This window comes from Diadema setosum, chromosome 16, assembly GCF_964275005.1.
Source record: "Diadema setosum chromosome 16, eeDiaSeto1, whole genome shotgun sequence".
In the NCBI taxonomy this organism is placed as follows: Eukaryota; Metazoa; Echinodermata; class Echinoidea; order Diadematoida; family Diadematidae; genus Diadema; species Diadema setosum.
In genome coordinates this window covers 36161466-36183166 of record NC_092700.1, presented here as the reverse complement: position 1 = coordinate 36183166, position 21701 = coordinate 36161466, and the positions used below count along the sequence as shown (strand labels likewise).

The 21701-nt window shown below is 37.5% G+C and overlaps 1 protein-coding gene across 1 annotated transcript; it reads right to left on the bottom strand.

The window, feature by feature from the left end:
• Positions 1-550: 550 nt before the first annotated feature.
• Positions 551-21516, bottom strand: LOC140239859 (butyrophilin-like protein 1). Its single transcript, XM_072319680.1, has 5 exons — positions 21162-21516; positions 7112-7447; positions 6051-6188; positions 1186-1347; positions 551-582 (listed from the first exon to the last, which is right to left on the bottom strand). The coding sequence occupies exons 1-5, from the start codon at positions 21514-21516 to the stop codon at positions 551-553; spliced, it is 1023 nt and encodes a 340-aa protein (XP_072175781.1).
• Between the last annotated feature and the right edge of the window lie 185 nt (positions 21517-21701).

The following is a 21701-nucleotide window of genomic DNA, read 5'->3' as shown; positions in this document are numbered from 1 at the left end:
GTTTGTCCTGCAATGGTAACTTAAATAGTTCTTTGAAATAGAAGTATTTAGATTTTTGAATATGCATTCACTTTGTAATGAACCTAAAACTGCTATCTTTGGATTTTTCTATTATGCACGAGACTAATATCTTACTTTATAATAGTATAATAGTAGTATCATTCACTGCTTTGAAGGGTACCTTTCTTTTCCTTTCTTTTTTATGCAATATACTGCGAAAATGTGACAAATAAAAAATCACAGGAAAGCACTAACTCTTAAAGAAAGGCGATCAGAAATAATAATCAGAAAATCCTTGTTCACTGCCTCCATCAGGCGTTTGAAAGGACGGTAAAGTTTTGTCACAATGATCTGCACGATTCGGCCAATCTCGTTTTCAAAGCAAAAAGGGAATATTTAATCTCTCCTCATCAGTTGCTTCTGCAAGGGACATGCATATATGCAGATAATTTTACCTCATCCATCCAAATCGTCGTATTGCTTTATATACTATTTATCTATTTTTATTTATTATTTATTTATTCAGTCTTTTTTCAACAGGGTAGCCCCATCAGTAGGCAAGTACTGTTCTTACTGGGGGCCCTGCACAAACAAACATTACAGTTGACAAGACAGAGACATATACATCAAATACAACACACTGTATGTGGACAAGTACAATTCTTCCACTGAGTCCCCTACATACAGTCACACAATAACTGACACTGAAGATTACACGCTTACTAGTCAAACAAGCAATAATAACATGGTGGGCCTACGTAACTATCATAACCAAACAATTAACCATAAATTTCATAAAAAATTAAAACTGTCACTGAGAGTGATAAATACCCCAACCCAAACCGGGAAGAAATGAACCCAACCAGCAACCATCTTATTATATTCTTACTATTTAACAAGCTTATGAACATAATAATATGTTAGTCAACATTAATTAAGAAAACGAATACACTGCCCACTGGCATTCACATATACAGCTGTATATCATACCTCTTGTCTTATGCCCAAAATCTGAGAAAAATAAATATATCGGTAATTTCTGTGTTTGTCAGTGAAAACGATGTTGCCATGGTAACACAATGTATAACATGAAATATACTCTGAATTGAAGTGGAATTATCCTTCATAAGAACAAAGTCATGCGGGACCATGGCTGTACCTATAATCCCAAAGTTAAGCACTTACCAGTGTAGGCAAAGAAAATGGAGTTGATTAAAGAAGATTTTCCTGCGCTCATCTGCCCGAATAGATTGATGTTGACTCGCGCCAAGTTGCCCAGGTTACATTCTGAAGCGCTTCCAGGTCGGTAGTCACGTATCCTGGCTCGAAGCTTTTTGCGCTCTTTGACTTTTTGACGTAACATGAAAAAAAAAAAAAAAGAGACATTGGACTTGGTATTTATCGCCTTGAAACCTAATGTATTGAAAACTTTGTGCTTGAATGCAATGTTCTTAATGATCAATGAAACAGTGGTTTATAAGAAAATGAATGTATGTTTATAAATATATATTTATCTCACCCGTTTTACGTCAATTTTTCAATTCAATTCATTTATTTTCATACTTCTCATTTATGAACGTGTACAACAGAAATCACACAAGTTCTTTTACTTGTGAGCAATGTGCAGAAAACAAACAATATACATAATGATAACACAGTAATTATATGTAATGATAACTCATCATCATGTTCACATTATCAAATAGCGCGCTATTTCGTTATCGGGTTAATTTCCCAAGTCAGATAATAGCGCGCTATTTCGAAACATCGGGCTGATGTGAAAACGCCTGAGAAAAACACTTTTGATTTGCGTTTGAAGGAATATAAGGACGAGCAGCTTGTTATTTCGGGGGAGAGGTCATTCCAGTATCTCGGGCCCGTATACACTATCGTTTTTTGGCGAAAATTGTTCGAGTACGTGGAAGGTGAAATGCGTTACTTTGGCGGGTAGGATAATTATGAATCAAATAGTTTTTCCTAAACATGCGAGTAAAAACATCCGGCAACTCCTTGGTAGAAAATTTATACATAGATATGCCGACGTTGTAACCGAACAGATCTGATGTTTTCAGTACTTTATTTTTCAAAAATAAATCATTCGTGTGGGACAAATATCCGATATGGTTGATATTTCTGATGGCGCGTTTTTGAATACGGAACAGTATGTCAAAAAGATTTCTAGGTGCATTCCCCCACACAAGAATACCATAATTAAGGTACGGAGTAATCAGAGTAGAATAAAGATTAAGCGTGACCACAAAAGAGGCAATCAAATTATAGCCACCAAGTAGTCACCATGGCCTCAAAGTTAAAGAAATCAAACATTATTAAGTTGTCCTTCAATAAAAGGAAAGAGCAAATATGATCATCAGAATCGGAATTATTTTCCTGCTGTGTGAGCAGTTCTCTTGGCATGGTGGTACAGTGGATGTGGATCTATAGATTCTTCAACAGAAGATACTGAGTTTTAATCGAGCCTGACGCATATGGATTATGATTTTGTTTGCAGTTAAGCTGATCCATTCTGAACATGCTAAATGGTCCTTTGTCCGGGTGACATTCTCTTATCATCAGCTTACAAAGGACCGTGCATTTTCAATAATTTCTTGAAGTTTTACACTTTACGTGAATCTTCAATATTTATGACATTATTTTCGTTTTTAGATATACTTACATATTGACATTTGAGAATGTAATGGAATCCAAATGTTCTTCAGATATCACTTGCGCTTGTATGTAAGCATAGCAATGCAGAAACACAATACACGCGAAATTTACGTTCTGTTCGTGTTAAATATATCTTAACAGTATATGGTAGCTGTGTTTCTGGTAGGAATTTTTCCTAACTTCCACAAGATTTTGCCTTAAATTCTATTTATGCTCTGGAGGACCCTAATTGTATGCTACAGAGATATGAACAAACCGATGTGTGACACTAAAACAAAACAAAATAAAATAAATTTGTCGAAGTCAATTTGTAGAGTTTTGCGCACATGCAATAGAATACATAATTTCGATGCATGGATTTAAAAATAAGTGCCTCCTCTTACCGTTATGTGGATCCATGGACGCACCAGCTTGATGCTTGTCTAGCTTCTTCCAGCATGGAATTCGTGTCAAAGCTGCGAATTTTTAGAAATGTTTAGAATGTTTAGAACTTAATGAGATCAGATAGAGAAAAAACGCGACATTAACTAAAATCACACTAATTTACGGAAAGGGAATGCTCTTGACAATACTTTGTAGGTTGTAGGAATCATGAATCCTCCGTACCCATAACGTTTTTGTTTGTTCATTTTTTCCGCAATTATCCATATTCAATTTGTGTGAAAACATTTTATTGAAAAAATTTTTGCCAAAATTCAGTTCGTTTTTATTTATTGTTCTTGTTTTCACTTTAGTGTAAAAGATATTGAGGATTTTGTTACAAAGATTATGCCTGCCACGTAGCCAAATATCCTCACTCACGTGTAATTAAATAACATCTGCTCTGAAATTGAAGGGTAAGAAACTATGGAATATTGTTTGTCCTGAACGTAGTCGAACAACAAACGCGTTTCGGCAGCGCGTCAATAGAATGATCGCTGAGATATCGCTTTAGTTTATTTTCTTATCATTGCAATTATGCTCAGAACTAAATGGTATTTTCTGTATAACAAGTAAGGATCCAATGAAAACAACTATACGCAACAAAGGGTATAGCTGTACTGTGAATGCAAAATAAAACAACAAAGGATAAAAATGATTTGATACATATTTTTTTCAGAAATAAATGTTAAAAATAGTATAATCAATAATGATAATGATACTGAATATCATTTATATGGCGCTTAATACTGATGTTTCTAAGCGCATCGATCCGCAAAAAAAAAGTATGACACTGAATTAAAATACAGCATTATGCACATGGACATATTATGATATAACAACAGCAACAACAACAGAATTAAATTTGAGTAAACAAATAAGTTTGCAAAAATGACTTGAACCTATGAACAATTCCAGCATTACGAATATAGAGAAGGTGTTTATTCCAAAGAGACGGGAAAATAACAGAAAAAAACCTATCACCAATGTGGGTACAGGTGCAGGGACCATGTGATAGTTGGAGAGTGGAAGAAGAACAAAGAGATCTGGTTCATGTGGAGGAGCGGAAAGAAATTAAGTCTTTAAGATAAGATGGAGCAAGATTATTACATATCTTGTAAACAATAAGGATGACTTTAAAGGTGACACGTTGATGTATGGAGAGTGAGTGGAGGGATTGGAGAACAGGAGTAATGTGGTCAGATCTTATCAGGTCAGACCTTTTATCAATATTAAGATCACTTAATATTGATAAAACAAATTATATTTATTTTAAGCATATGAAAACTCACCCAGATGATTTTGGGAACAATATAAGGATTAATAATGGACTTCTTGGACGTAAAAGTTCTATTAAGTTTTTAGGCATTTTCATTGATGAAAACTTAACCTGGAATGATCACATACGTCTTATTGTTACAACCTGTATTTCTAGAAATATAGGTATTCTTTCAAAGATGAACAGTTATCTTCCTGAACATACTCTTTTTATGCTTTACAATTCCTTAATCCAACCATATATTATGTATTGTAATCTAGTGTAGGCTACAAGTGCAAAAACTAACTTAACTCTACTTATTACAAAAGAAATCCATTCGCATCTGTACTGGCTCACAATACTTAGCCCAAACCAATCCACTTTTTTTTATCAGTTAAAAACACTGAATATATTTGATATAGATACCTTTCACTCCTTGCTTTTTATGTTTAAGTATTTGAACAACTTTTCACAATTTCTTTAAACTTAAAATTATACCGTCCATTCGTATCCCACTCGTAATTATTCGCAAAATTTTCATTTAGTTAATCCCAAATTATTAATAGCACAAAAATCTATAAGGCATAATGGACCAAATCTTTGGAACACACTCCCAGATTATGTTAAATCATGTAAAAGGTTTTATTCTTTTAAGGTTAGATTGAAAATTATGTTACTGTCAGATTACAATTTATGAACATGGCATCTGAATATAGATTTTGTTTTGTTTGATTACATTTCTTTTCCTGTAAATTGGATTTAAAACTACAACAAATATACGCAATGTTTCTGTGTCTATATCATTTCATGTCATTCCCATTATCTTCAGCAACACCATCGTCACTTTCATCTTCATTATCACATTTTTCCTCATCATTACCCTGTCATCATCATCATCATCATAAATCACTTTATTTTTTTTCGTAACTACTGATGCACTAGAATATAAAAGATAATGTATTTACAGTGTATTATATTTTGCAGTATTTCCCCATTCCGCAAACATTATGTGTATTATGTAGATAGGTCACTGGGCTGCCACGTGTTCAAGCTTTTGCTTATAGTGGAAGTCCTTCTTCCGCATAATTTCTCAGGTAATTATTTGGAAATTTGTGCAAAGCGGAATCCTTGCACAATTGATATGATGGAACAATAATTGATAGATGATCTCTCACTGATTCGTCCGTAATTTTTCCTTCCAAGGTCTAAATCCTAACTCGCTACACACACACACACACACACACACACACACAAGTCTACCCCGCTCACAAAGATCACGGCATAACTACAGAAACAATTACGAAAGCAATTTGCTTACTTATCTAGAAATATAATAGATTACCATTTCTTTCAAATAGCATCTTGCACCTCAGATTTTTTCTGTCCTCTAAGCTCTGCAGTAATTCAAACAAATGCAAGAGCAAGAGCAAAACCAGCAAAAAATAGAACTTTTCACTAATCCAATGTATTATTTCTTTGAACAGACGATTGCGTACAGATATGAAACTAAAACCGTACACTACAGTTTATTCTATGTATGCTTCATAGTGTGCCTTAAATTGAAACTTGTGAGAAATAGATTTAATCATCAATTCTTCAATAGTCTTATTAAATGTCGATTAAGTACTGAAGCATGAAAGAGATATAAAGAAGAAGAAAAAAAAAAGAGAGTAAGCAGCATCTCAGACAAGATAGCATACATTACCATTAGGCAGGAGTTCTGGTCTGTACGTCAGCAAAAGTGTTCCAACACCGAAAAACAGTACTGTTATCAGAACCACGAAAAACAACGTCAGTCCGATTCCGAGTGCGATTTTGTTTGGACCTGGAACATCTTTTTGGTAAGTCGCAAAGACAGTAAAAAGTACTAATGTTTAATATTGAATATGAACATCCCGAGTGACGGCAATAGGCCTATCTAATATCGATGTGCGTGTAGTTTTATAGCACTGTACGTAGCGGTTAAGGTATATTAGATAACAGGTATTTCATGGTGTTGCATGAATCTGCATTTTAAAACTGCATAAAGGAAAGCACGGCACGGCAGGTAGGCCTATTTTACGAGCAAACATAAGAGTTAAAATCGGGTTGAAAAGGATACAACTTTCAAACAAAGCAACTGCAGCTAGAGATGTTTCTAGTATATTATAAAGCTGACGTGCAAAATAACATTTGTAGTCTTAGTTACTTCGTTTTCCTCGACTTCGATTCTTTCAAAAGATCATTTGAAAAACTATTAATGCATACATAGATTATACATGAACTTAAAGCCATTCAAAAATAACCTGACATGACACTTTTCCGATTTGATAACACATTATCTAACTAGCACTATGATGACTCCACCAGGGAAGATAGATGCACACACCTCTTACTTCATCATTTTGGCACATAGAAACAACCAATATATACGTCATTTTGAGCAGTCGTTGGTCATTACGATATAAGTTGTCAAAAGAAAAGATGATTTGCTGCATGATACTTCTTGGGGCGTATTTATCTCCTTAAACATGTTAAAAGATGATGCAACAATGTAGATTAACCATCGCTGATTCAGTTAAAAGAAAAGGGTGCCATTTCTTCTTTTCACATAAAGGTACATTCTATTCTAATTGTCTTTTTTTCAGTACACAAATAAGAGTTTGCAAAATGCTACTTAGATGAATGAATGGGAGAATACTTCAAATCGTGACATAATCAAACTATGATGTCGCTGTAGGGGAGCATGATTGTGATAGCGGATAAATGTGATTCCTTATCACTTACCATTTAAAGATAAAACGGTAATAAACTTGGACGAAGCTCTGTCCATGGAAACACCTGAAGCCGTACATGTGATGTTTTGATCCGTGTCTTGAGAGGCTGTAACAGCAATTGTCTCGAGTCTTTCGAAAGTACCATCTGGCAAAGCGTACTGGATGGATCTCACTGAAGGCAATGCGTTACCCGACGTGGTCCACACTAGTGACACGTTTGGCTTGAAACCTGAAAGCCTACAGTCAAGATGAACAGTTTGGGCTTCCCTCGACGCTTGGATGGTGCAAGGATTCGAACCGTGAACCTCTCTGACACACTGTTCGATGACATGCTCTGTGGCCATGGCTGCCAGAAGTGAAAGTGATCATTCTTATTACTGTATGTATATGCGACTCTTGTCTGCAATAGGACTACCATATATGATTTTTAAAATGAGATTTCGTAGCATTTTTCAAAAGGTGACAAAAAATTACATTGACATTTAAGATCGGGTGAAAGGGACGTTGATTACATTGATATTATCTGCAGTAATAATGAGTAAAACGCCAAGTGATATCCCCCTCCAAAACAGGAAGAAAACTGCGTGATTGTATTTTGTTTACACCTAATGTTTTTTCTTGAATAGACGATGATAAAAAAATGGCACATTCTAAAAAAACAAAATAGATAGATAGAGACGAGTCAACTTGTACACTAAATGAAAATTGCTTTTAAATCAATTTAAGAAAGCGGGTACATAACGTTCTTTAATTTTGAGGGTTTGGTTTGTTGGTGTCTATTTCCGTCAAAATAAAATGTAAAAAAAATCGTGCAAATACAACAATTTTCCTTCACACCATAATAAATACGGCTGGATAGCCTCACTCAGCGAAAAAGTCTTCATGACACGGCTGTTTTGCCAGAGGGCACAGTTTACATTGTAAATGAATTAATTTGATACATTTGACATTCACGGGAGAACAAAAGAAAACAAAGCAAATAAAAAAACAACTGAAAGTAGATTCACAACCACATGCACACACATACACACACAAGTCATACTATAAACGGTATGCGATTTTTTTTTTTCCGTAACCCTAATGCGTCGAAATTGCCAATTGTGTCCCTTGAGCAAAGACTATCAGTGTACTGGCTGGTTTTTGTACGCATGCGCGTGGTAAGGCATACTGTATTGTCGCACAGTACCAGTGGCATGGTCGTCTGCTAATATACAAATAGTGAATGGTCACGAGTGCAATGGTACGAGATTTCGCACGAGGTGAAAGATAGAGGCGCTCTATTCAACGAGGCGAAGCCGAGTTGAATAGTGCGCCTCATCTTTCACCGAGTGCGAAATCTCGTTCCATTGCACGAGTAAAGACCATACACCATCTGATTTATACAACGTCCAAGTAGATCTTTTTGGTCTAAGTTGGCCTAGAAGTCTATATATGTATGAAAAATATAGCCATACTTACATGTGGATCCACTGCGATTCTCTTTCCGGCTTGTGCAATCAGTGTAGATACAGGTCACAGCTATACTAGCGCTCATACACGTACACTAGCACTACGTAGGCCTACGTACGCGCATGCATGTACCGCACACGTACCTGCGCTAGCTGCATGCGATCCTCAATATGCAACACACAGTACACGCAGTACCGTACAATTTCTCGAACCGTGGAATAGAACGAAAAAATCGAACCAAGTTGCACGCAAAAATAGAACCAAAATTGCACGGCGCGTTGAATGGAGTACTTATTTAATATCACGTCACCAACAATCCTCCAATCAAATTACCGGGATCTACTTGGACGTTGTATAACACAGAATAAGATTCAAATGGCACGCCGCCTTTCATGCCTTTTAAACATAACAACGGGTTTGTGTGTGTGTGTGTGTGTGTGTGTGTGTGTGTTAAAAAAATGATTCAGCAGCACAAGTGTTTCCGTAAGGCAGATATGGATTGGCCTGATTAAGTTACTGTAGTATAAGTATTAAATCAGAAATCTCTTTCTGAGATTCATGCAGAATTCTATGCAAATGTTTTATGCATGGTACGATTTGTATAATACGTAGGCCTATATTGTATTGTATGTTAAGAAAAATATGATTTAGGAGCACAAGAGATGTGAATTCAGCTGCTTATTTTTGTTCAAATTACATAATTTCATTGTAGACATGGGCCTGATATCGATGAAATCTCTAATGAAAAATATCATTAAAAAAGTGTTTGGTGTATTGTTCTGCTCGCAGCGCAAGTATACAAACAACAGTAACACGTTCCCACTAATCGAAGTTACAGAGGAAAATGAGACGTAAGGACACAAGACGTATACATGGTAAATTGGAGCATTATCAACGACGTAAATCCGTACTGAGGAGTGGGGGGGGGGGATGGTCACCATCACCACGATTACAAGCCCATAACCGGACCGGCGCAGCCTTTGGGGGGGGGGGGGGGGGGGGAAGCTTGGTGTCCCCCCCCCCCCCACACACACACGCACACACTTTACAGGGATCGGATGTCCCACTCTTTTGCATGAAATATAAAGTGGGAGGAAAGCGGCAGCAAAAATATGAAGACTTTTTATTCTTGTTGCTTTTTTTTTTTTGCTTGTCAGATGACTTTCGGCGGAAAATCAGACCTTAAAAGTATGAAAACATTTTTCTTTTTTTTTGAAATACCTGTGAGAGGGAGCGGAACGACAGAACGGGGAGAGGGTATGGGGGTGTATCCCTCTCCCACACGTGGAAGATTTTGCATTTCATACCTGAAATTCAACGATCTGGTGCACACTTTTGGTGAAAATTTTGTTTTCTTTTCTTTAAAAAAAACAAGAAAATGAAATATTCACAATATATTACTAAATCGAGGTATTTCAGCTCTTGCTCCACCTGTGCGACAACACTGTGAAGGCCTACTAAATAATGGGGCCTATCACCGGCGTAGACAGGATTTGATCTTAGGAGGAGCGGTTATGTGAGGGAGCGAAGCAAGCGAGGGGGGGGGGGAGGGTATGGTAGGGGAATTTCCCCTCCCACGGTGAAATCTTTTTGCATTGAAAATCTTGACATTTTACAGTCCCAAAACTGTTGTTTGTAACTATATTCTTCGCTTTGGAAATTAAGGGGGCGGGGGCGCACCGGGCGAAAACTGCTGGCAATTACTGGCAGCACCATCAGGAGAATGGCATAGCGAGCGAAGCGAGCGAGCTTGAAAATTTTGATATTTTACAGTCCCAAAACTGCCGTTTGTAGCTATAGTTTTCGCTTTGGAAATTAAGGGGGGCGCACCGGGCTAAAACTGCTGGCAATTACTGGCAGTAACATCAGGAGAATGGAATAATGATTAAATGCGAGCGAGCGAAGCGAGCAAGCTTGAAAATGTTGACATTTTACAGTCCCAAAACTGCCGATTGAAGCTATATTTTTCGCTTTGGAAACTAAGGGGACGCACCGGGAGAAAACTGCTGGCAATTACTGGCAGCAACATCAGGAGAATGGAATAATGATTAAATGCGAGCGAGCGAAGAGAGCGAGCTAGAAAATTTTGACATTACAGTCCCAAAACTGCCGTTTGTAGCTATATTTTTCGCTTTGGAAATTAAGGGGGGCGCACCGGGCTAAAACTGCTGGCAATTACTGGCAGTAACATCAGGAGAATGCAATAATGATTAAATGCGATCGAGCGAAAGAGAGCGAGCTAGAAAATTTTGACATTTTACAGTCCCAAAACTGCCGTCTGTAGCTATATTTTTCGCTTTGGAAATTACGGGGGGCGCACCGGGCGAAAACTGCTGGCAATTACTGGCAGCAACATCAGGAGAATGGAATAATGATTAAATGCGAGCGAGCGAAAGAGAGCGAGCTTGAAAATTTTGACATTTTACAGTCCCAAAACTGCCGTTTGTAGCTATATTTTTCGTTTTGGAAATTACGGGGGGCGCACCGGGCGAAAACTGCTGGCAATTACTGGCAGCAACATCAGGAGAATGGAATAATGATTAAATGCGAGCGAGCGAAGAGAGCGAGCTAGAAAATTTTGACATTTTACAGTCCCAAAACTGCCGTTTGTAGCTATATTTTTCGCTTTGGAAATTACGGGGGGCGCACCGGGCGAAAACTGCTGGCAATTACTGGCAGCAACATCAGGAAAATGGAATAATGATTAAATGCGAGCGAGCGAAGAGAGCGAGCTTGAAAATTTTGACATTTTACAGTCCCAAAACTGCCGTTTGTAGCTCTAGTTTTCGCTTTGGAAATTAAGGGGGCGCATCGGGCGAAAACTGCTGGCAATTACTGGCAGCAACATCAGGAGAATGGAATGATTAAATGCGAGCGAGCGAAGCGAGCGAGCTTGAAAATTTTCACATTTTACAGTCCCAAAACTGTAGATAAATTTTTCGCTTTGGAAATTAAGGGGGGCGCACTGGGTGCAACTGCTGTCAGTCACTATCAGCAACATCAGGAGAATGGCATGGCGGTTTAATGCGAGCGAGCGGAGCGAGCGAGCTTGAAAATTTTGACATTTTACACTCCAAAAACTGCCGTTTGTAGCTATATTTTTCGCTTTGTTCGTCCCACTTTATCGGGGAACCATCCCCCCCCCCCCTCATCGACGCCTCTGCATGTGAGGGTGCTTTTGTTAAGTGAAAGATCTGCTGCACACTCTTTGATAAATTAGGGAAATATACGTAAATGTCAAAATTGTACAAAGTTTATCGAAAGGGATCCTGTATAGCGGAGATTTTGCATGTTTATGATTGCAATACAGAGTTCTGGCGATTTTTCGACAATTTTCCATTAAGAAAGTTCGAGAGTTGTCCTCATCTCGGGAATTGCTTGGGGGATAAATTATTTGTCTGCCTAAACACTTCCGTAGGGGCGGGGCAAATGCCCCTTTGCCCCCCCCCCCCCCCCCCCCATAGATTCGACGCCCCTGATCTTCCCTGGGTATGCCCATAGATGTATCCTGACTGAGTGATTAGTCACTGTCGTTTCTCAGGAATGATTCAGGAAATGGAGGGGGTTCAATTATGGCGATATAGTTTTTGTTATTGTTTGTTTGTTTGTTTTCGTACATATTTTGCAGATGGTCCCCAGTTACTCGCGTCATAGCATGTTTAGGCCTACATGTAGGCCTATATATTGACGTTGTCAACGTCTGAGCCATACTTTACAGTGTATGTCAATGTTACTTTCTTCGCGAGCGAGCGAAGCGAGCGAGCGCTTAAGAAAATTATGTATACATTTTCCTACAAGATAGAATACTGTTCAGCTCTGTTACCTTTTTGAAGGCCGGCGTACAAACGTCATGCAATATGCCAAAATTGATACAATCACATTTCTGCTTCCTCCATTTTTTCCCCTCAAAATTCAGGTGGGATGATTGTACAGGCCATCCCCCCTCCTCCATTTCAGGGGGGGGGGGGATATATCCCCCCATCCCCCCGGGATTTACGCCCATGTTCGAAGATGTTTCACACTGGCAAGTCGTTTAGCAAGTCGTCATTTACAAAACTCAGCAGTCAGAATACGTGTACAACATCAGCAGGGAGGTGACTCACCTCGCTGGTATGAACAGGGAGGTCACCTCCTTGGTATTAGGCAGATAGAAACGAAAGGGTGCCTTTTTCAATCAAAGTTCGCATCACTGGTCACTTTCACTGACAGCGATCACTTTGTTTTCAGATTATTTATGGGCTGTCTTACTTTTACACATTACTAGTAACCGCGGCGATTTTAAAAGTGGAGTTAACGTCAGGTGGTGTCCGTTGACAAGCCACGAATGATTTTTTTTTTTAATATCTTTTATGCGGGGGGGGGGGGTTAGTGCTGCATGATATAATGATGTGTACATAGGCCGTGAGGGAAAAGAAATTGCATTTGCATCCATATAATTCTTTTTTGTTTGTTTGTTTTACAACAGCTATACTGTATGATATTAATTTGCTATTCAAGTGTTAGGATGGCGTTAACAGGTGTCTGTGAAGGGTTAGTGTAGGATCGCATTTGTATGACATGAAATTGATTGTTTAAATGTTTGATCTACGGTATTGGGATCACACCCGTAAATATAATGGATTCTTCCCGGCCTGATCACAAATTCGTACCAAAGATACCAAAATTAATTCAGAAAAAAAAAAATCATAAAAAAATCAGGGAATGAAGGTAGAAGAAAAGTTTTTAGCTCAAATTGATCAGTGTGAATTCCTCTACAAAATATATTCTGCTTGGCAGTTGATAGCTTTTCCTTGTGGAATTTAAAGAGACTAATTTAACTCGGCGCACGCACAGAAAATCTTAGCCTTTTTTAGTTAAAAAGACACGTAGTCTGACTTTGCCGACCTTTTTACAGAGTGAAAGGGCACATCTTACTTTATTTTGACATGCGATATGAAAGACGCCATTTGTATGAGTTATTTTACAGAATTTTTTAAAGTTTGATTTTTAACACTCATCCCTATGGGGAAATATTTATGGGTGTGAGCCCTATTACAGTAAGATGTTAAAAGGATTGATAATATTAAGTGAAAAATTGTGCCAACATCCATGTGGCGTTTACATGAATGGTTAGTTCGCCGTGGCCCAACATAACTATATGTATAAGGTTGAGCCAACATTGGCTCGAAACCAAGATGTTGACTCCACTAGAAATTATTGATCACCTACACAGTGTTCAAAAATTCATTCTGCCCCCCCGCCCCCCCCCCCCCGCAGAAAAGTGGTGTTTTGATGCGCTCGTCACTTAATTCAACCATGCATTTAAGAGTATTTTGATGATTTCTCCTTCGTATAGGCATTTGTAGAGATATCATTGAGAAATTTATTTGAATTGTATTTTCCGTGATGTTTTGATGAAGTAATAAAACTGTCATCACAGAGGTTATTTGTAAAATATTTGGAGTGATTACTGAGAGGGTGCAGTGATTCAAAAAATGTTCAAGATATTACTTATGATGCATATTATGTGTAGGTCAGTTGTATCACAAAACATCCTACCATATAAAATGTTTTCGATAAAGCATAAAATGTAAGGAGATATGACGGCTTTTCTTATTAAACCATAACTGTATAGACGGTTTAATCTGGAAACATTTTTATTAAAACTATTGTTCACATTTTGTATATCTAACGATATTCAACATCGATGATAATGGTTCAAATATTTATATTGGTTGTTTCTATCCATACGGCGCACATTTTAGAACTATCTCTAAGCACAATGCTGGGTTTTAATTTCATCTGCAAATGGTAAATCATGCCTTTAAGTTAAAGAATGTTAGATTTTGCATACATGTACTTTCTTTTCTATTCTCATGTATAGGAAGTCGCTGCAAAAGTCATAGATTTCTTGATTTTCTTGATCGATTATAATTTCTTGAAAATTAGAATGATATCTTTCTTAAGAAAGTTTTCCTCAAACCTTAGCCAATCATGTTTTCTTATTATTGTCAGTTTTTTCTTTAAAGAACAAGTTATCTTTTAGGGTGAACATCCCCTTTAGGTTTCACACACAGACCTGTGAATTCATCTATTTCAACATTTGACGTTGTATCTCAGCTTAGCAAAAGTTGTCGATTCCTATAGCCTAGATGCAGTATAGGATGAATGCAGAAAATGCACAGAAATTGGCTGAGAGAGAAAAAGAAAATAGCACTAATACTATACACTGTAGTCATGTGAGCGGTTGAATTGTCAGAAAGGAATGGAACAAACTTTATGAACATGGTCCCAGCTAGCAGACGGAGGTCGCAACTGGTCAAAGTGGTAGCACGTCTGATAATGACCAGGAAATGACGTGATTTCAACGTCTTTTTGAAACGAATTTATCACGTCACGTTATGGACCTCCTGACGTGAATTCTACGTCAGTTTTCCGACATGTTTATTACCCAAATATTAGTGGCATTTTTATGACGTAAAGTTTATGTCAATTTTGCGACGTATTTTTACGTCATAAAGACGTATTGATGACGTAAAATCTATGTTGCTTTGCAACGCATTCATAGCGTTATTTAAATTACGTCTTGCATACCGTAATATTTAGGCCTACTTTATTTTGCAACGCATTTATGACGTCATATCAGCGACGTACTAAAGACGTAAAATTCAAGTCAGCTTTGTGACCTATTATTCACGTCATATTTACGACGTATTAGTGAAGTAAAATCTACGTTGCTTTGCAAACTATTTACCACGTCATATCAATGAGGTATTAATGACGTTAAATTTACGTCAGTTTTGCAACGTCTTGCAAAGAAAACAGGGGGCATTTCATGAAGGAACTTGTCGGATAAGATATCTGACAAGTCAGTTATATCCGACAAGTTCAGAGAAATCAGCCAATCAGACTGAAGAATTTCTCAAAACTTGTCGGATATAACTGACTTGTAAGATATTTTATCCGACAAGTTCCTTCATGAAATGCCCCCCAGACGCCATTTAGAGGTCTCAAACTGACGCCAGAAAGTCGTATTTCTGCCCAAATGGAATAAACATCTAAAAGACGTCATATTTGTGGCGTCTTTCTGACGCCTGGCTGGTTATACAAAGACGTCGTAAAGACGTGTAAATTACTAATTCAAAGTCTTTTAGACGAAAATAAACAAAGATACTTGACGTCATTAACGTTTCAAACTGACGTGAATACGTCGTATTTTTCAAACTGACGTCAATATGTCGTATTTTTTTATTAAATGGAAGTTGTCCCAAAGATGTCATTGGTGGTCAAAGAGTCGTCTTAATGACGTGTAAATCACAATTATAAAGACAAGATGTACGTCAGAATAACGTCATGAGCACGTCGTTTACACGTCAATTCATGACTTTTTAACGTAATATATATTGGTAAAGAAAACAAGAAAAACGTCTGAAGACGCCTTTTTTTCACGAAAACTAAACAAGGAAAATGGACGTGATTTTGACGTCATCTTAAGGTCGTGGCCGGTTGGTTAATCAGTATTTCATTTTAAGATCTAATAAAGCGCCTGTGAGCACCTCAAGGTACAACCCTGATACAAATTTGGTTCCCAGCTAACATTTGGACGTTTTCTAAACGTTCTTGAAAAGTTCAAGGTTTGTTATAAAGACGTTTTCTCAAGACGTTTTCAGAACGTCTTTTTGTGAAAGGTTTTCCACGTATTGAAAACGTTTCAAATGGACGTCATAAAAACGTTTTTTTGGACGTTTAAAAAACCAATAAAAAAACCTTTCGGAATTTTTAAGGACCTGTAGAAAATTATTTAAATATTCATAAATAGGCATGAATATTCATGATAATGAAACCAATGACGAACACGTAGCGGACTAAATAAAATGTTGGGTTTTTTTTAACTTTCATTAAAGACGAAGTCGACGCAGCAGACCTAATGAAAACGTTTGGTAGACGTTTATAAGGACGAAGACGTAGCAGACATAATAAAAATGTTTTGTAACGTCCATTGACGTTTTTTAAAACGTTTCCCCAAAAAACCTGTGCTTTGTGGTAAATGCTAAGTCCCAACTTTGACGTTGTATGTATGTATGTTTAAAAAAATGTTCATTTTATGCGAATACGAAGACGTACGCAACCTCTGAAAAAAAAAAACAATTACGATTAGGAAACGTTCTGAAAACGTTATGTGTTTGCTGGGTTACAGCTCGTTACTCTGAAGGTTCGTTATTCCGAAGGTTCATTAATCCGAAAATGAAATATGATAGGTTCGTCATTCTAAAGGTTCGTTAATCCGATATGAAACAAAGCTCGTTATTCCGAAGGTTCTTTACCAAGCCTATTTCATTGTCGGATCAACGAACCTTCGGAATAACGAACCCTATTTCATTTTCGGATAAATGAACCTTCGGAATAATGAACCTTCGGAATAATGCCAAAAATGTTCGGATTTACGAACCCTTTTTGATTTTCGGATTAACGAACCTTCGGCTTAGTAACCATGTCATAAAGTATTACAAATTTTTGCCCTTATATAAAAACGTGATACAACAGTGCGAGCAACTTACTAAGAATATGTGGTAGACGTAGATAGAAGGCTTAGGATATTTGCAGGAGTAGGGTAGGTTAGATTTATAGGATGCTGTTCGTTATTCCGAAACACACAAATTCCCTATACCTAGAGGTTCGTTAACCCGAAAATCAAAGAAGGGTTCGTTATTCCAAACATTTGTGGTGTTATTCCGAAGGCTCGTTAATCCGAAAATGAAATAGGGTTCGCTATTCCGAAGGCTCGTTTATTCGAAAATGAAATAGGGTTGGGTATTCTGAAGGTTCGTTAATCCGTAAATGAAATAGGGTTCGTTATTCCGGATGTTCGTTGATCCGACAATGAAATAGGGCCCGTAACGAACCTTCGGAATAACGAACCTTATATCATTTTCGGATTAATAAACCTTGGGAATAGCGAACCCTATCTTATTTTCGGATTAACGAACCTTCGGAATAACGAACTGTAATCATAATAATGGGTGCTATCATCGTTCAAACGTGTAGTTATCAGTTTCCTATGAATGCATATTATAAAAACTCGAAAGTAGCCTCTGTGACTCTGAACTGATGCTCGATGCTCCAACTCAATGAAAAGATCTTAAATTTGGCTAATATCGGGCAAATTGACTTTTATTTGGTTATCGTCTACCATTTTCAAAATAAATGAAATCATTTTGTGCCAAATAACAACACATTATAAAACGATCGTTTCAAGTCGCTCCTACAAATGTGTATTACTTGAGAATCGGAGCTGTGGGTTGGAATTTTTTTTTTCCTCTCTCTCTCGCATAGTAGACATATGGTTATGCTGATATTGACAAACTTCATACTGGTAAACTGCTATCACAGCTCTGATATCTCATCACTTACTGTATATACGCTATTCTTTTGTGTGTGTTTGTACGATACTGCACGACTTCGAGACAACAAATCACGCATGGCTTCTGTTTTTGGGTGTCAGTCGACAACAAATGGTTTGTACACATTTGAACCCACCTGGGGATCTGATACTAGTTAATGCCAGGTGTTTGTTTCTATAATATATTGGTCATGAAATTTCATAAAAAGTTCCGAGTACATTTAACTTGACAAGAACTCGAGTTTTGGAGCGCGCTCGGTAACCAGCTATTTTGTACGTGTGAATGCGGCTAGTGTTCTTACAAACAAACAGACAAACAAACAAAAATTAGTGTTTTAATATTCAATCGGTTCTCTTCATCATTTACAGGGTGCTAGGCCATGAAAGGGAGGAATTGCGTATGAATATTGCCAGTCGCAATGCTTAACTGGACTAATGATGATGATGATGATGATGATGATGATGATGAAAACTATGAAAGAGAATTCGTGAAGTTGTTGTTGATGGATTGGTGACATAAAAAAAAAGTATATTGATAGCGGTGGAGGATAGATTGATTGTGGTGATAGGCCTATGTATACGATGGTTTACGAGTGATATTCGTGGTGATGATGACAAGATGATATCGAGTTGTGAAATGATAGTACTGATGTTTATGGTCGTGCATGGTAATCTAATAAAAGCAATGATGGTAGTGATGATTGCTTGATATTAAAGGAAACCAAAGCCTAAGAGCAATATGGATTGAGTGAACGCAGCAACATTAGTATAACACATCAGTGAAATTTTGAGGAAAAATCGGACAATCGATGCAAAAGTTATTCATTTTTACAGTTTTGGCGCTGTAATCACTGGATAAGGAGACTACTAGAGTCCATGACGTCTTTAGTGGACAACAACAAAGTAAAGAAAATATGAAGAGAATTCCACAAAAAAAAAAAATAATTTTTCATGAAAATTACACATTCCATCAACTTAGTTGATACTGACATAATTCATGTTAAGGGTGTTTACAGTAATCACTCCCTACTTTCTGAAAGCAGTTAGTCAAATGCTCTTTCATTACGCAATAAAAGTGAAAACATGTTTATTTTCTTATTTTCTTTATGTTGTTGCCCACACATGATGTCATGAACTCAAGTATTCCCTTGTTCAGTGGTTCCAACATCAAAACGTTAAAAATTCATAACATTTGCATCGATTGCCCGATTTTCCTTAAATTTTCACTGATGTGTTCTACTAATTTAATGTTGCTGCTTTCACTCAATCCACATTTCTTTTTGGGCTTTGGTTTCCTTCAATGATGGTCATGGTGGTAGAGGTGACGATGGTATACGTGATGAGGAGGATTATAGGGCTGGTAATGATAAAGTGAACATCAAAAAATTATTGATACATCAATTCAAACCGTGATACTAGAGCAATTTTGTACATGCATGGACTGGGAAAATGAATTGCTATTTGTTGGAAATAGCACATCTTTTGATCTTTTAAATACCGATTCAAAATGCCTTTTTAAAGCTGGTTAAATTAAACTATTAATAAAGAGATTTTATCGATCAAAATCGATGATTACTCTCACCCAGTTTCTCTTCCCTCCCCATCTTCATCTTTGATGTTATTGCATGAGAATATAATCAGAAATATCTTGATATACATGAACCTGAACTAAAAAGGAGTCTATACTACGCCTTTCTGAATCATTTTTTAAGCACAATCACCTTGAAGTTGGAGGATAAACCCAAATTAACCCAGTAGTGCATCCATGTTACCCAAGACCCAAATGCCCACTTCGAATCTGATTTTGTGGGGCTTAATAAACATGATCAATGTTAAAAATAGCAATCGCTGCAGCTGTAGGCCTAAATCTAATCATAATACTTTCATTATAATTCATTCCAAGCTTCAATTAGATTTCCAATTTACTTTTTGCAAGACATTGAAGACGTCGAGTTTGCATCCTCGCAACGCAGGTCTTGCGAGACATAGAAAAAGTGTCAGCAGACGGTGAACAAAACCACAGCCACCTAAGGCAAAGCCGAACGCGATGCCGATGGCACCGATTGAGAAGGGCTTATTATGTGAAGTGGAAACACACACACACACACACACACACACACACACACACACACACACACACACAAACCCGTTGTTATGTTTGAAAGGCATGAAAGGCGGCTTGTCATTCGAATCTGATTCTGTGTTAGCAGACGACCATGCCACTGGTACTGTGCGACAATACAGTATGCCTAACCAATTCCACGCGCATGCGTACAAAAACCAGCCAGTACACTGATAGTCTTTGCTCAAGGGACACAATAAGCCAGTTCGGAGTTCCACTTTGCGCATGAGCAGAAACAATGTCATTCGGACCAACATGCATGTTGGTTTTTAAATTCACTGGGATAAGCATCTGTGATGTAATGATTATTCATGTAATCCTTATAAATGCCGCTTGCCAGCACATCCACCTGACAGCAAAAGTGGTATTTGGCAATATCAATAGAAAGAGATTGTCAATACATCCAATGCAAAATAATGAAATGGATGCTTTCTCAAGTGTGAATTGACAGATCATTCTGCTCATCTGGTCTACGCAAGTTCATTCTTTGTTTGAACAGGATCGATGAATCCCATTAATTGTTACGTAAAACTTATGCATTATGTCGCTCTGAAAACGAGTGAAGTGCCCCTAACCAACTGAGAAAAAAGAAAGGTCATTCGTACCAATGTGCCCATAAGCTAACTCCGAACTGGCTTATTGGCAATTTCGACGAACGGAAACGGCATACATTACTTCTACAAATTGTATATTATGAAAATAATACGCCCAACTAATCTATTTCTCTCTCTCTCTCTCTCTCTCTGCCATTTTGATGATCAGAGGGTACCCCTTATTATGACACCATGCTTTTAGAATGATTATTCCTTGGTCTTTGGATGCTTGAATTATAATCAGATAACAATAATGTTTATTTTCTTAAAGAAGGATATGTTATGTCAAATAAGATGGTGACATTTTGGGGAACAACGTGAATGCTTATATTGTTTACAGCTTCGTCGCCATGACTATCAATACGTCTGTGTGTGTGTGTGTGTGTGTGTGTGTGTGAGAGAGAAATCATCGTAGTTCTATAGATGAATCTCATTTTAAACTCTTTTCCGGATTTTCTTATCTACAATTATCATAACTCTTACAGGAATGTAACATTGATGTATATGCTAAACATACAGTTTACGGTAAGACGGGTGGAATTTGAGTAATCCTTGAAAGACTCCAGAACCACTTGGCAATGGTAGTGACCCTCATCCGCCACTTCCAACTCTGTGATGACCAGACTGAAGTTTGTCATGATGTTGAACCGTTCCTCAATGATCGTTAAGTCCCCGTTGTAGAATATAGCCTTGTATATTAACTGGTCAGGATCCGATCTGTTCTCCTTTATCCAGTACACAGCGAAGGGTTCCTCCTGTAAGCTGCACGGTAGTTGGATATCTCCCCCTTTCCATCCTACAGCGGTAGGGGCGGTGCCTACCACAGACGCTGGACGATGGATTCGTGTGGAGGGTATGTCAAAGAAAATCATACTAGCTATAGAAGTAAGTTTTTTTTTTTTGTTGTTATTTCTATCGTACAAAATTATTTTATGGCATTCTAGCATGAACCAGCAGCTGTAAGCAACAAATTGATCAAATAGCCCTAGTGTTTGTAAATTCACCCGTGCGTCATTGCTCATGATTCAAAAGGAGACTTATCTTGTCTATGTTTTAT

Excerpts from the sequence above, each read along its gene's own strand:
- LOC140239859 (XM_072319680.1), bottom strand. The coding sequence starts at position 21,516 with ATGATTTTCTTTGACATACCCTCCACACGAATCCATCGTCCAGCGTCT. Across the intron at positions 7,448-21,161 it reads CACCCGTCTTACCGTAAACT|CCATGGCCACAGAGCATGTC; the intron begins GTATGTTTAGCA and ends CACTTCTGGCAG. Across the intron at positions 1,348-6,050 it reads ACCAGAACTCCTGCCTAATG|TCAAAGAGCGCAAAAAGCTT; the intron begins GTAATGTATGCT and ends TACGTCAAAAAG.